Below are 14425 nucleotides of genomic sequence, written 5' to 3' on the forward strand. Positions count from 1 at the left end.
AATAACTGTGAGTGTCTCTTCCTTCAATTTGGCTATTGATGAGATATTGGCTATGTCCTCAGGAATTTCTTGGAGACCTAACAGTCCCCAAGAATCTTCCTATATCACAGCATTGCTCACATCTTAGGGACTGCCTAGTGAAATGGTTGAAGCCAGGACTCTGAGCAGCCTCCTGACCTTTCAACCAGACCTTCTGTGCTTGGGCAAGCTCATGTCAAGATTGTGAGCAGAGAAACGGGCAGGTGAGCAGAAGGAAGGTTTCACCCTTCCTAGCCTAACAGAGTGTGCTGTTGAGCTCCCCGGGAGAGGGAGAATGGTCCTCATTGAGCTGTCTCTATCCATCATTTTAATCATCACATGCTGTCATTGTTCCATACATGTTACTAGATAACCAGAACATCAGTGAGTTGAAAGAAGGTTCACAGGACTGTTAGCCAAGCAGCATCTCAGTTCATAGCTTCAGACAAACAGAAATCTGTGATGTGTGGGACAAGTGGCTATCTGCAGACGGTAAATGTCAACATGGCTAGTCTTTCTTGGCATTACAAGTTCAAAAGCGTCCAATCCGTACTAAGCTCAGTTTCACACCAAGAGGCTGCTTGCTTTCCAAAACTGCTGGTCCTAAAAAAAGACCAGAATTTGGGGAGGTTTGGAAGTTATTAAGGGAAAGGCATTTAATCCAAATAAATTACTCTTGAGTTAAACCTTGCTCAAAAATATTGTTTGCATTTCTTTACGGACTAGTAGATGTCTCTGGCAGCCCATGAGGGCTAAGGAAGGCTCTCCCAGCTCCGATTCCAAACTCAAGCCAGGGAAAATCCAGATGACTGATGAGAAATAATAACAGCCTATGTTTCTTTTTCAGCTTTAGATCTGACACTGTAGGATGCTTCAGTTAAGTGTGCATTTTTAACAGTTTTATTGAGACATAATTCACGCAACAGAGTCCACCCACTGAAAGTGTACAATTCAGTGGATTTTAGTATTTTCATGGAGTCGTGCAGCTCTCACCCTAATCTCATCTTAGGGCATCTCCATCACCCCCAAAGAACACTTGCTCCCATTAGCAGTCACTCCCATCCCTGCGCCAACACGCCACACACCCCCATTGCCCCGCCCGAGATAACCACTCATCTGCTTTCTGTCTCCTTGTGATTTTTTTTAACCTAGACATTGCCTGGAGGTCCCTTCCCTTAACTTATAATTAGAATCAAATGATAAATGTTCCCTCAAAATCTGTCATTTTTGAGAAAATTCACTTTCTTCATGCCTGAGCCTTCCCTCCTCCATTCAGCCCCCGTCTCCACTACCACCTACGGAGGAGAACATCGTTTTTCAATTCACGAGTATTTATTAAGGGTCTGCCGTGTGCCACACACTATTTGAGCACTTGGGGTAATCAGTGAACAAGACCACTGGCCTCAAGGAGCTGACCTCCTAGCACAGGGAGACAGAACAATAAGCAACAAGAAGAAAAGAAAGTGCGCAGCGTGTTAAGACATGCTACATACTGTGGAGAAAGCAAGAGTAGAGCAGGATGAGGGGTATGGGGAAGGTGCAAGTCATCAGGGAGTGGGGTGGTCAAGATAGGCATCCCTGAGAGGTTAAGGTTTGCAAGACTTAGTGGAGGTGAGGGAGGGACCTGAGCAGGTGTCCGGGGGTCGAGCATTTTGGGCAGAGGAACAATCCCAGTGCAAAGGCTCTCTGGTGGGGACAAGGATAACATGTTCCAGGAACAGCAAAGAGTTGGTGAAGCTGGAGTAGGGAGGCAAGTAGGAGACCATGACAGAGAGTCAAATGGGGCAGATGATGGTGCCCCAGCAGGGCTTCAAGCAGAGAGCTCACCCGCTGACTTATATATTCTCAAAGGACCATTCGGACTGCCATGTTGAAAGGAGATCCAGAGGGAGAAAGAACAGAACAGGGAGGCCTCCCAGATGCTATTTTAGAGGCCACTTCAGAGCAGTGGTGCTCAACATGGGCTGCACATCTGAACCTCTTGGGCAGCTTTACAAAACTGAGGCCTGAGTTTGAACTGGTTGAGGGTACAGCCTGGGCACTGGGACTTTGCAAAGCCACCCAGGTGATTCGATACCCAGCTCAGGTTGACATTCGTGTTTTAGGAGCTCTAAGTGGTCTCACCGGTTCAACTTTGCAGCTGGGAAACAAAACCCCACAGCTGGCCCCGGCCACCCCTGGCAAAGCTGTGCGGCTCTCCAGAGAGACCAGAGACCTCACGGCTGCGGGAGGGCCAGGGCCAGAACAGGAGGCAGTGTGCAAACAGGCTGAGGCCACATGAATTTGAGGAACGGAACTTGAGGACGTCAGTCCCCTTCTTTGACTGGATCCGAACATGAGCCTGAACGTGAGAGCCGGGCTTTCTCCCCGCACTTGACAGAGGGCTTGTTGTCATCTATCAGGGCAGAATAGAAGGATAAGGCTTGAACCTCTGGAAGTGAGTATGTGAGACATCCAACTGTGTAGTTATGGTGCGCCTGGCATTGTGCAAGGAGCGGCTGGTGAAAAGATAAGGTCTAACCATCCTTGCCCGAGCCAAATGGCTCAAAGTGAATGCCATATAATATTTCAAAATAGGTTATTTATGGGAAGCCTTTAAATAAGGTGGGGGGGGACCCCTCTTGCATATCTGAGCTGTTGGCATTTCTAATTCAGAGGGATGAATAGAACATTATTGTGTTGTATCAGCACAAGTACAGCAGGGAAGAAAAGATGCCTGGAGCCGCCGTGAGCTGAGCATGAATCAGCAATCTCATTCTATTGTTCAGAAAATAATCACAATGCTGGGAGGATGGAATTTAAGAAACATGCAGAAATGCCCTCCTCTCCGCGCCCCCCCCCCTCAATAACCACCCCCGAAACACCCCCCCCCCCCCCCCCCCCCCCCCCCCCCCCCCGCCACCAGCAGGAAACACACTGGCTAAACCACAGCATCTTGTTTTTGGCTTCCTGAGCTGGAAGGAATGTAAAAATCTTGGAGGGAATTTAGGGAAAGCTGATTTATAAATATGGAAAATACAACCCAGAAGAAATGCGAGATGATTTAGATGCCGCGTTGGCACCCTCTCGGAGGTGGCAGGCCAGGGCCAGAGTGTTTATTCCCTCCTGATCAGGAAACAGAGCTGCCCTAGCTCCAGTCACTAACAAGAGTTTCCTGAGCACCTGCTGTGTGCTGTTCCCTGGGCCAGCGCATGGGGAGAGGAAGGAGGGTGGTCCCTAACTTTTAGCTTCTGATCCTTGGTAATGGTCAGGCAAGTGCAGGGATGCTACAAAGCAGTGAGTGGTTCTCGAACTCCTGCAGGCACCAGATTCAGCGCCTGGAGGGCTTGCTAAAAACAAGGCTGCTGGCCCCACCCTCAGAGTTTCTGATTTAGTGAGTCTGGGGTAGGGCCTGAACATCTACCTTCTAATGCGTTCCCGGGTGATGCTGATGCTGCTGGTCTGGGAACCACACTTTGAGAAGCTAAGGAAATAAGCACCTGGGCAGGAGAGGGAGGTGAGTGTGGCTTGAGTATGGAAGTCCACTGGTAAGGTGCAATGGATTTGTCGCCACTTTTTAAATGTATTCTCCGGTCCATAGCTAATGGTTTTTGATTATCAGTGTGCTTTGGATAAGCCCCACTGGGCATGATTTTGCCACCACTGGGAAGGATGGCAAGAGGCAGGGGTAGAGAGTTCTCTACAGGCCTGTGAAGTCAAACAGGACATAATAGAGCAGGGCTGTGTCCAGGGACTCACAGCAGCAGGTGAATGGCATCAGGGGATAAGAGAGGGACAGTAGAGGGACCTACCCCCACAGTTGTGTTCATACTCAAGCACTTCTCTCCTGAGCAGAAATTCTCAAAAGAATCAGCTTCTTCTAGGTACACAGGCCTGGGCCCAGCCCTGGAGATGGTGTGGTGAGCAAGGCTTCTCAGCTGATTCTGCTGTGAACCCCCTTCTTGAGATTAAGAACCACTTTCCCTGCAGCCTCCATGGTTGAGCCCCATACTTACTGTAAGCAGAGTGCAAAGCCAACCTCTTTGGAAATGCAAAGCTCCTTCCTATACCATGTCTTGTTGTCACTTTAATACTATAAGACTTGAGTGTCTCTGACTCAAGGGTGCCCATTTAAAACACAGTGGCCTTTTCGGAGAAGGTAGCTCACTGTCTACCATCAGAGCTGGTACCATGGTAAGCACCTTTCACTGTAACGTTCTCCACAAGGCCGACTGTGCTGGTCAGGAATGGAGAAGTGGGGTTTCCTGCCCAGTGGCAGAGCAGCCTACCAAGGTGGCACCTTGATTTCTCTCACATGTTCCCAAATCGTGTAGGCTGGCGACTCCCAACACGAGATCCCTGGAGAGTATAGTCAGATCACCTGGGAACTTGTTAGAAATGCTGACCCTCAGCTCCATACTCTGCTCCACCCAAGACTGGTTCAGTCAGAAGCTTTGGGGGTGGAGCCCAGCAATCTGTTTTAACAAGCCCTCCAGGTGCTTGCCAAAGTTTGAGAATCACTAGTTTAGTTTACATGTGGCTTCATGGCCACATAGAACTCAGAAAGGGAACAGGATGGAAAAGCAGGTGACCTGCCACCTATAGATCTATTGAAATACTCATACAACTCTTCAGGCATGTTTACCATCTGATGCTCATCTGTCGGGTTTTCACCCAAGGACTTATGACCGGGCCACCATTGGCATCCCTGTAACTCCCAGTGAAAAATGTGACTTACCGCATTCTCCTTCTTAAGCAATGCAAGGACTGTGTTCTTTCACTTTTTAGAGACTTCATCACAGCTGCCCCTGTGATAGGGGCTCAGGAAACTCTATTGACTGATGGTCAGATCTTGTTTGTTCCCAAAACTGGCCTAAATCCTGCAAAGGCCTCACTCTGCAACTCATTCTCTTATTCTCTACTCCACAGTAGTAAGCCAGGCTGACGTGCTTAGCAACATTAAACGGAAAAGTCAGATTATGTGGCCATGGCCTCACAAAGAGTGAAGGGTGGAAAGAGATCATGTAAACCCCAGCCTTGAACTTTTTCACTGATTCCCGAAACTGTTACAACCATGGTTCCCAAACTCTGTACCAAGACACCCTGGGAGTGCCATGGCAGACCCATAGTTACACAATGGAATGTCTTTAATTTTCAAGGGAAACACAGAAATGACTGTCAGACACCACGCAAATACTTCTATTAGGCTGTTTGGACCTTATTACTTAACAAATAGAGTGTTTCATTGTTTCTTTTGACCTGGGGTCATTGTGAAGAAATTACTAAAACACTACGGTGTCATGAACTGAGAAAGTTGGGATCTCTGCATCCCAGAATCACTAACTCCAGGAGGAGGGACATATGGACTTATATACACTTTCTGCTCAGAATCATACATTTGAGCCAGCACATTTGAGGAAATATACATTCTAACTTTAACTTAAATATCAGGGAATTAAAAAAAAGAAGAAGAAAATTATAACTACGTGAATCTTTCAGGGGCGTTTCCTTCTTATCTCCCACCTAGATCTGTCCACCTCAGGTCCCGACCTCAACCCTTCCCTAGGGTTCCTGTAGTTATTTTGAAATAACAACTTAAATTCTCATTAATGCCCCAGCCCTTCCTTTATGACTTGCATGTAATGGATTCATTCTTACAAATTTGAACGAATAATTGCTCCGGTGCATTCCTGAAAACCACCTTTATATTTATTTTTTTTTATTCTTATGTTAATCCCCATACATTACATCATTAGTTCTAGATGAAGTGTTCCACGATTCATTGTTTGTGCATAACACCCAGTGCTCCATGCAGAATGTGCCCTCCTCAATACCCACCACCAGGCTAACCCATCCTCCCACCCCACTCCCCTCTAGAACCCTCAGTTTGTTTTTCAGAGTCCGTCGTCTCTCATGGTTCGTCTCCCCCTCCGATATCCCCCCCTTCATTCTTCCCCTCCTGCTATCTTCTTCTTCTTCTTCTTCTTCTTTTTTTTCTTAACATATATTGCATTATTTGTTTCAGAGGTACAGATCTGAGATTCAACAGTCTCGCACAATTCACAGCGCTTACCAGAGCACATACCCTCCCCAGTGTCTATCACCCAGTCACCCCATCCCTCCCACCCCACCCCCCACTCCAACAAGTGTTTGTTTCCTGCGATTAAGAATTCCTCATATCAGTGAGATCATATGATACATGTCTTTCTCTGTGAAAACCACCTTTAAAACAGATCGTTCAAAGGCAAAACCCAGCTGTGCGTGCTGTACTATGCGCAGGACACCTCACAAGAAACCATTGTCTTTAGCAGTAAAGTTCGCCCAAAGGACCTTCATCAAGCAGTATCAAACAGGAACCCAATGAAGGGGAGAATGGAGACAATGTAAAGTTTATGAAGTATCTTTCTGTAGGAACTTTGTAACATAGTCCCCCTTCCCCTCCCCCACCATTTAGCATTTAAGAAGTGATAAACAATTATAACAATATTTGTTAGGAGATCTGTTTTCCTCTTCAAGGAATTTTAGGAGCAAATCAGTCTTCACAACACCTCCTTAGAGAAGATGATTCTTTTTACCTGAGGGTTAAAAATCTGCAAGGAGCTCACTGAGGCAGCAGAGCGTGAGCTCAGTCTGGGCAACCCCATCTCCCTGGGATGTAGATGCTCCCTCTGTCAACAGCTGTCCAGGGTCCGCGGGGGGGGGGGGGGGGGGTCGGGGCGGAGAAAGCGAGTTCTTGTTTGTTGTTGTCTAATTCATCATCAAACACTTTTAAGAAATCAATAATAAATCGTTTGCTTCAGTTCTAATGTTTTATTTTCACATTCTCGTTTGTTGTTTTTCACGCATGTGTCTTAGTGAGTCACCTAACCACAATTATATATTCAAGCATCTGGTGGTTCTGCGTGGTGCCCTCATTCCTCGGGAGTTATTTAATTCTCCTGCCATGATGAATTCGTTTCCAGTCCCTTCAACACACACATGCGCGCGCACACACACACATACACAGAAGCACACACACTTTATTTTCATTGGCCCAGGGAAGCTACCCTACTCTCCACCAGGTGTCAGTAGAAGCAGTTTTAACAGCTTGCTTTGGCCAACAGGGCCTCTGTTGAAGTTATTTCTCCCACTGTGTCAGACGTTTCCTCAAACCCTCCATCTGCTTCCTCCTAAGAGACTAGCTTCCACTCCGAGAAACGTTCAGAGATGATGGTCCACCTGCAGAGAAAGGTAGCTCGGAGGAAAGTGTGCTGTAAACCTAGGCGGCAATCAAGTTGATTCTCATAAAACTTCTACTGGCTGGTTTCTTCTTCTTGACTTTTCTATCACTACATTATGTGGCTACAAATTGTTCCGAGTTCTATCCAGGGTGACAATAAAGTGAATGTAACAGATGGTTTTAGATTCACAGGGGGCTTTTTTGTTTTAAAGCTCAGTCTGAGCCCAAGAACCCCACTCCTACCACTGCCTACCACCTAGTCCTCAGAGCAGAAAACAAGATTTTATTCAGGCTATGGCTCCAGAACCTAGCATGCAAGCATGGAAGAATACTACCATGGGTCAACATTTTACTTGGAGGTGGATGACCTTGTCCCCACCCTGAGAACATTGACTCTTGACTCTGAATGTCCCCTGTGTCATTCTGTTGATAAGTGGCAGGACCCACACTCTTCCCATGCCACAGTGACTTTGCCTGGGAGAGAGAGAAGGAAAGAGAATGGAAGAGAGAGAAAAGAGGACAAGGATTTGGCATGGACATAAGTTAAAATGAAGAGCAGAAATGAGCCTCACAAAGCAATTGTTGGATATGAATTAAAAGGGGTGGGTGGGGTGGAAGTCAAGGCTAATCATTTTACCAAGAACAAAAAAAAAATCAGCCACGGCAAATTAGGCTCAATTTCAATCACAGATCCTGGTTCTATTATCTCACTCTCCAAACGCAAAACACTTACAGCGACCGCCGAAAATCTCAAATGAAAATTATAGCTTTGCCTTTCAATAGTCATTTGCAGATATCTCCTATGTGGGGCCCTAGTTGCTTGCCCACCATATCCAGCAGAGGAATTCTGTCCCTGCCTTCTGCCCCTAGAGGTGATCCACTCAGACTAACATCTGGGCCACAACACAAGTATGAGCTACTACTTTTTTCCACATCTTTATCACAGCCTTATGTTCCCTTTTAACCAGCCCCATTCCCAGTCTAACTGTGCTGGCTTTTAAAATTGTTCCTCTTATCAATTTTTTCTTACACAAAACTGCCAAATAGGGTTAGTCTTACCAAGTGGAAAAGGTGGATCACAGTGTGGTATGATTTGAAATACACCTTGCCTCTATTCTATTTGAGCTCTTATTACTATCATCATAAATTCAACCATTATGTATTCACTTCACTGGAACCTAGATTTACTATTAAAATGCAAAGGCCTCAGCAAAGGACAGCTGGGGCTGATTTAGGAAGTTATAGAATTGGGGATAAATTCATTTGGGTACCCAACCTTCGTTGTTCTCCATAACAAATTTAAATGACCATGAAAGGTAACCCTGAAAGGGAAGAAAATTCCCAAAAGGTAAAATTAAGTCTGGAAAGGGAAACTCCTGAAGGGAGAGGATGTTCAAAATGGGGGCACAAGTCACCCAATGGAGACCCACACCCTCATTGCCCTCCTTGCATGAGGTGCAGACCACTCTGAAGGGGTGGCCATTTGCCCTCATGCAGCTGTGTTTCCAGATGCCACAGAGTAATGGCAGGGGTGGGGACAGAGTGGGGCAGGGGGCTCTGGCCCCATCCCATAAACTCCAGCAGTGCTCAATGTCCCACAATACCAAATAAACTTAGTAAAAACGGTTGCTTGCCGGTAAACACAACTTCAAGACACAATCCCCAAGCATTGCCCTCCACTCATATGGCCATGACCTCTAAAATCCTTCTATTTAGGAAAAATGGATTATCCATGTTTATTCAATGTCAGGTGAGAGGGTGGGTGTGTCCTTCTTTGAGAGCCTTCCTAATGTTAATCGTCTCAGCTTAGAGTCTGTGGTAACCTGCCATTCAGGCATCTGACCTTTTGAACTGAATCAAGAGATTTGCCCATCAAAGTTACCCCCACCCTACCCCCCAGTGCACTCATGGCTTCCTTGGACAGCCCATGAAGCACCTGCTCAAGTGTTAACAGATAAGCCCTATATACCTCACTCTTCTGATGCATCAGGCCGCATGATACTCTGGTACCCTCACTCCTGAGAGAGCCAAGGGGAGGCACATTAAGAAAGATGGCCCTGAAAAGGCCACCAACATCCCCCTCAGAAAAGGTTGCTATAAAGACGTGAGGGGGATGTGGGGTTCCCTGTTAATTATGTACAGACTGTATAAGCAATGACTCACTGGGTCCACATGGAAAGACTTTTCAAGGGGTAATTTTTACAGCTGTCCCTTTAATGTTGACATTTCTATAGGGAAAAAGGAAACACAAGGGGACAAAAGGGTGTGCAGTCTGGGCAACTGCACTGGGGTTTTACAAGATGGAGTTAGGGGTATTCTCTCTGGCCCTAGTCTAATACCAAGACAGGAAAATAGCAATGATCCCGCACAAAGAGGTGCCACCAAAGGGGTTGGCCCCCTGAGGAGTCCTCCTCCACACTGCAGCAGAGTTATCTTCCTCTTAAGGACCTTCCCTAGCTCCCTATTTCCCAAATGATGAAGTCTGAATTCCATGGCAAACCTTTCAAGACCCTTCACCATCTGGCCCCTAACTATATTTGCAGCTTCCTTCTTGGGCACATTCTTTTCCCTCCCCACCTCAAATCATGTATCCTGTGCCAAGATGCTCTACCTTTTGTTCTTTTGTTGATCATGAGCCATACTCTTTATTCTCCACCTGGAAAATATCCTGGCTCATTTTTTAAAGCCAAGCTCAAATGTCACTGTGGGTCCTCCTCATACAGATAGAATTAATCACCCTCTCCTCGGTGCCTCCAAACACATCTTTTATCCATCTCTGGTCAACTCTTCTGCCAGTGAGGTACAGATTTGTTCTTCACCTAAGCCCCGCAGGGGAAGGCAACATGAATAATTCATCTCAAATTATCCAGAGCTTATGATGGTGTCTGATGGAATAAATGGAGTGGCCCTAGACCAGATCCTGGGGTTGGAGGATTCCTCTTTAGCCTCAAGCCTTGCTTCTCTGAAACCCATCTTTCTTCCACCCACAAAGGGATCTACTGCTTGTAAGTCCTGTTCGCTTTGCCCCTGACCAAAAATAGCTTACACTGTTGCAGGATTTCTCTGCCTTTAGTGTCCACGCACCACTTGGAAGAATGAAGAGAGAAAAGACAAAGAGTGGTGGGCAGCAAAGCAAAGTTTATTGAGCAAGCGTACAAAGCTCCCAGAGACAGAGGGGACCCAAGAGGGTTGCCCTTGGAGTTTCTAAGTTGAGGGGGTTTTATGAACTCTTTTGCGGAACTATCTTAAGCAATCAGGGTGTACTGAGTTGGGCCAATCAGGGCTTTGGTCACGTATCTGTCCACGCATTAGGTTAATGTCCACATGCTGATGGTCTTCTTTTGCTGACATCTGAGAGCTTATGTCTTAACTGCCCCTTTGCCGTGATAGTGACAAATGCTTTGTGGTTAATAGTCTTATTTTAGGACATTTTGCAGAAGTCATTTCTGCAAAGGCTGCAAAGCAGAATGCTAGTGTGGTCCTGTCTAAGCTGCAAAACAGGATGTTAGTGCTGTTTTATCTTAGTGTCCTGACTCCATACTTTCTTGTTGAGGACCCTGACCCTGACTACCTCACTGTCCAACTAACTCCTAACAGCACATCTCCTTTTTATTCTATTCAATAGATTGTATTTGTATCAGTGTATGTCTTTTCCATGAGCTTTTGCATTTTAACAATGATCAAAGCCTACCACCAAAACTTTATGTGGCATCTACAGATGGGTTGGGGGGTGTCCACAAATCCCCTAAAAATGTTTGCCAAATTGTCTACCCATCTTTCAAGGGGAGGGGACTGTAACTTTCATTATATTGTTTGAGTAGACAAGAACACCCCAAACAGTTGAGATCCATAGAGCTAAAGGAATGAAGCTTTAGAGGAGAACTTTAAAGGGAGGCGTGGCATGGAGCAGGCCTTTAGCACATCCCCGGAACCATATCACACACCTGGCACCTGCTTTGTTGCAGAATAAAGACTCTGGTTTTCTCAAGAGAGGCTTAATCTGTCCTGAGAACAAGAGCAGCCCGAGGTCGGGAGAAGGTGCGCCTTTGTGCATTTTCTCCTGCCTGGAGATGTGTACCTTCTTGCACCTAAGGTCGAGCAGAGAAAGTCCCCTGTCCCTTCAGCAGTCCCCAGCAGCATCTCTCCAGCCATCCTCTGTCCACTGACACGCTCAAATCTTTCCACATGACAGCTCCTCAAATATTCGAAGACCGTCCCCTAACCTTCATGCGACTGCTCCCTTTTCTAGGTTCTCTTCCACACTTCTTTAAGATGTGGTTTCCATCAGCCTGGACATTCTACTTGAGGTTTTTTCTTAAAATATAACAGCCCAGACATGGCCCGGCTGTTGTCCTATGGGCTACATTTCCGTCCATGCAGGCCAAGATGGCCTCTGAGCTCACAGTACGTTGCATGGAGCCCAGTGTCTCCCGGAGTCCCTGGACCTACTTCCTACATCTTTGTAATAATTCCATTTGCTTTCCAGTTTCAGAAACTCAATAACAACTTCTCCATCAATTGTATTTTTTTAAATATAAATGCATTTTAGGTGTTTTGGAGGTGAATGCCCATTTTTCCATTCTTCCAAGAGGAACAGGTTTCACCCAAGGGACATGGCATTGGACTGAGAGTTCTAAGTGGGCAGACAAAGGCGCAGCTCCGAGTGATTCTCTGCACCACCTCTTGGCACACCGCATATGCGGCTTGTATGTTTAGTTGCTCCTGGCCAGTAGGCTCTGCCTTCCCAGCCAGCCTGTAAAATGGATTATAAATTCCTTGAGGGCCAAGAGCCTCTATCTTAAACTATTTGTATCCCCGGTGTTTATCCCACTATTAAATGCCCATATAGCATCCATCCCAGTGTCTTATTATTTCTACTTCCTTAATGTTACTTGAGTCCCTCACCCTCCACTGCCACCATCCTAGTTCTAGTCACCTTCATCTCTCCCCTAGACCTGCCGTAGTCCTCTGACCAGTCTGCTTTGGCTCAGTAGCCATGCAGCTTTAAAAACTCTGATTAGATACTCAAACTCCCCTTAAAACAGCATTAATTAAAAGAATTACCCAGAGTGGTCCCTGTGCCTCAAGCACAAGCATGAGGAGAAAGCACTAAATCATGACCTGTGGAAAGGCCTAGCGAAGACGAGAGCCTTTGGGTCCAGAGTCACCTCCACTGAGAAGCCATTCCAGATCGTCCCAGGTGGAAGTGACCTCTGCCCACTTTGTGACCCAGGTTGCTCTGAAGAGACACTTAAGGGGAAAACTGCATACATTTTTGCATTTTTTAACATGATTCTTTCCCTGTTGGATTAGAAGCCCCTGGTGGAAAGGCCCAGGTGTTGTCTTTGGGCAAAGCCTGGGGGACTGCCTGCGCAGAGTAGGCCATCAATCAGGGCCTCTGGACTGACCGACCAAAGAAATGAATGATTCGTGTAAAAGGAATGTTCTCCATTCCAGTGGAGCTTGCCTAGGAGACTATACTGAGTGCCATTCTCCTCCTCAATTGGTGCTGAGATGCTAAAGCTGTGAGAGGAGCTTCACCTTGGAGGGTCCCAGGACACAGACCACGCAGGGTCTAACTGAAGACTCTTCTCTGCCCATGAGTGGTGGGACTGCTGAACGAATGATGTGCAGACTGTGACTCAGCCCTTCCGGGACGGAGAGCCGCCTTCTAACACATGGCCACCTGACCTTCCTCCTCACGGACCTACTCAGTGAAAGCCTTCACTGAGTTTGTTCCCTTCCCTGACCAACACACACACACACACACACACACATACACACACACTCAGCTTTCTTTATTTGTAAGCTCTTTGGACTTTGTTCTCTCCTTTGACCCCACGACCAGCTAGTGAGCCCCAGGCTCTGGGGGACCTTCTCTGTGTCCACTCCTCAGTACAGAGCACTTCGCTGACCCCACGCTATGTCATAGGACAGCCAGGAAAAGAGGCCCCAGACACCTGCCCACTTTGGACTTTCCTGCAATTATATTATAAAACTCTAGAGGGCATTGAAGGAAAATAGCACTCAATACAACCAAATTCCAAAGTACTATAGCAATAGCAGTCCTAGTATACTATTAATGCTCTAGCAATGATGATCATATAGTAATAGTAATGATAATCATAATCCTAAACGAAAACAGTACTGAAGAGACAAGTTAGTACTAAATTTTGTGGTGACAATATTTTTAAAGCCTTAATCAGATTTTTTCTCTTGTTCCTGTGTACTTTCTACTTTCGCACACAATACCTTTCTGTAGGTCATATGCCTATTCAATTGAAATTTTGAAAACAAAGATTTTTTTTTTACTTGATGGTAAAGCAAGAACATAACAGGGATTTTATAGTTATAAAAAGGACCCAAAACTATTTTGACACATTTGTATGAATATTTTATTTTAATATCAGTGTTATCAGTCAAGACTCTTGGTTGCAAGTGGCAGAAACCTGACTTGAACCAGCTTCTATAAACACAGGAACTGTTTCGCTCAGGAAGGATTGAGGAACCAAACCCTCAAAGGGACAGGAGGGGCACAGCTTGGCCTCAGGGAGAGCTAGAAGCAGGGATTGGAGGCCACTGCATGAATCTGAGACTGACCCTCCTCACTTGGAGAAGCAAGGATCTAGACGGAAGATGCTAGTCCATCCTAGCCACTCTTGGGAAAAGCAGCAAGTCAATGTGCTGGCTTGAGATGGAAAAATAGATATGTGATCTTGAATAAAATATTATGTTAAAGACGTATTTATAGAAGGAACCCTAAAATTATAATTAAAACATCTTGTAAATTTACATGTATCAGAGAGCCCACCAATGCTTCAATGTCCCTAGTTGTGAGTTGAGAGTAATGAATTGCCTCAAGCTAATTAATGCATGTGATATTGTTTGAAACAAAAACATTATGGAAAATACAGGTTATAACCTGTGGTATTTTTTCTTGTCTTTTTCTTTGTAGGAGGTGTCAGTGAAAAAAAAGGTCCAGAATGATTACTAACCTATGACTCCCAACAGTATGACAGGTATCTACTTTTTAAAATTTTCTTTGCATGTCTCCATTTTTGTGCCACCTAGAGAGAAATAGAGGGTTTCTAAAAGACCAACCTCAGAGTCTTAGCAACAATTATTTCCAGTATTACTAAATGCAGATACACCCTGTGAATACATCCCGACAAATGAGCATTCATCTTCTTCAGAAACAATGAGATGCAT

At 45.8% G+C, this 14425-nt stretch overlaps 1 protein-coding gene across 3 annotated transcripts in view; it reads left to right on the plus strand.

Moving 5' to 3' along the window:
* Positions 1–14425, plus strand: part of THRB (thyroid hormone receptor beta) — a 372468-nt gene that overhangs the window by 251411 nt on the left and 106632 nt on the right. Inside the window, exon 5 of one of the 3 annotated variants that reach the window (XM_034993640.1) lies at positions 14172–14235. The exons of 1 other annotated variant lie outside the window; for it this stretch is intronic. In XM_034993640.1, coding sequence (XP_034849531.1) covers positions 14214–14235 — 22 coding nt within the window. In that variant the 5' untranslated portion in view covers positions 14172–14213. Of the gene's footprint in view, positions 1–14171; positions 14236–14425 lie in introns of those variants that run through there. One more of the 3 variants, XM_034993633.1, reaches the window with a different exon arrangement.

This window comes from Mirounga leonina, unplaced genomic scaffold (assembly GCF_011800145.1).
Source record: "Mirounga leonina isolate KUSES-001 unplaced genomic scaffold, KU_Mleo_1.0 Mir_115, whole genome shotgun sequence".
Taxonomy (NCBI): domain Eukaryota; kingdom Metazoa; phylum Chordata; class Mammalia; order Carnivora; family Phocidae; genus Mirounga; species Mirounga leonina.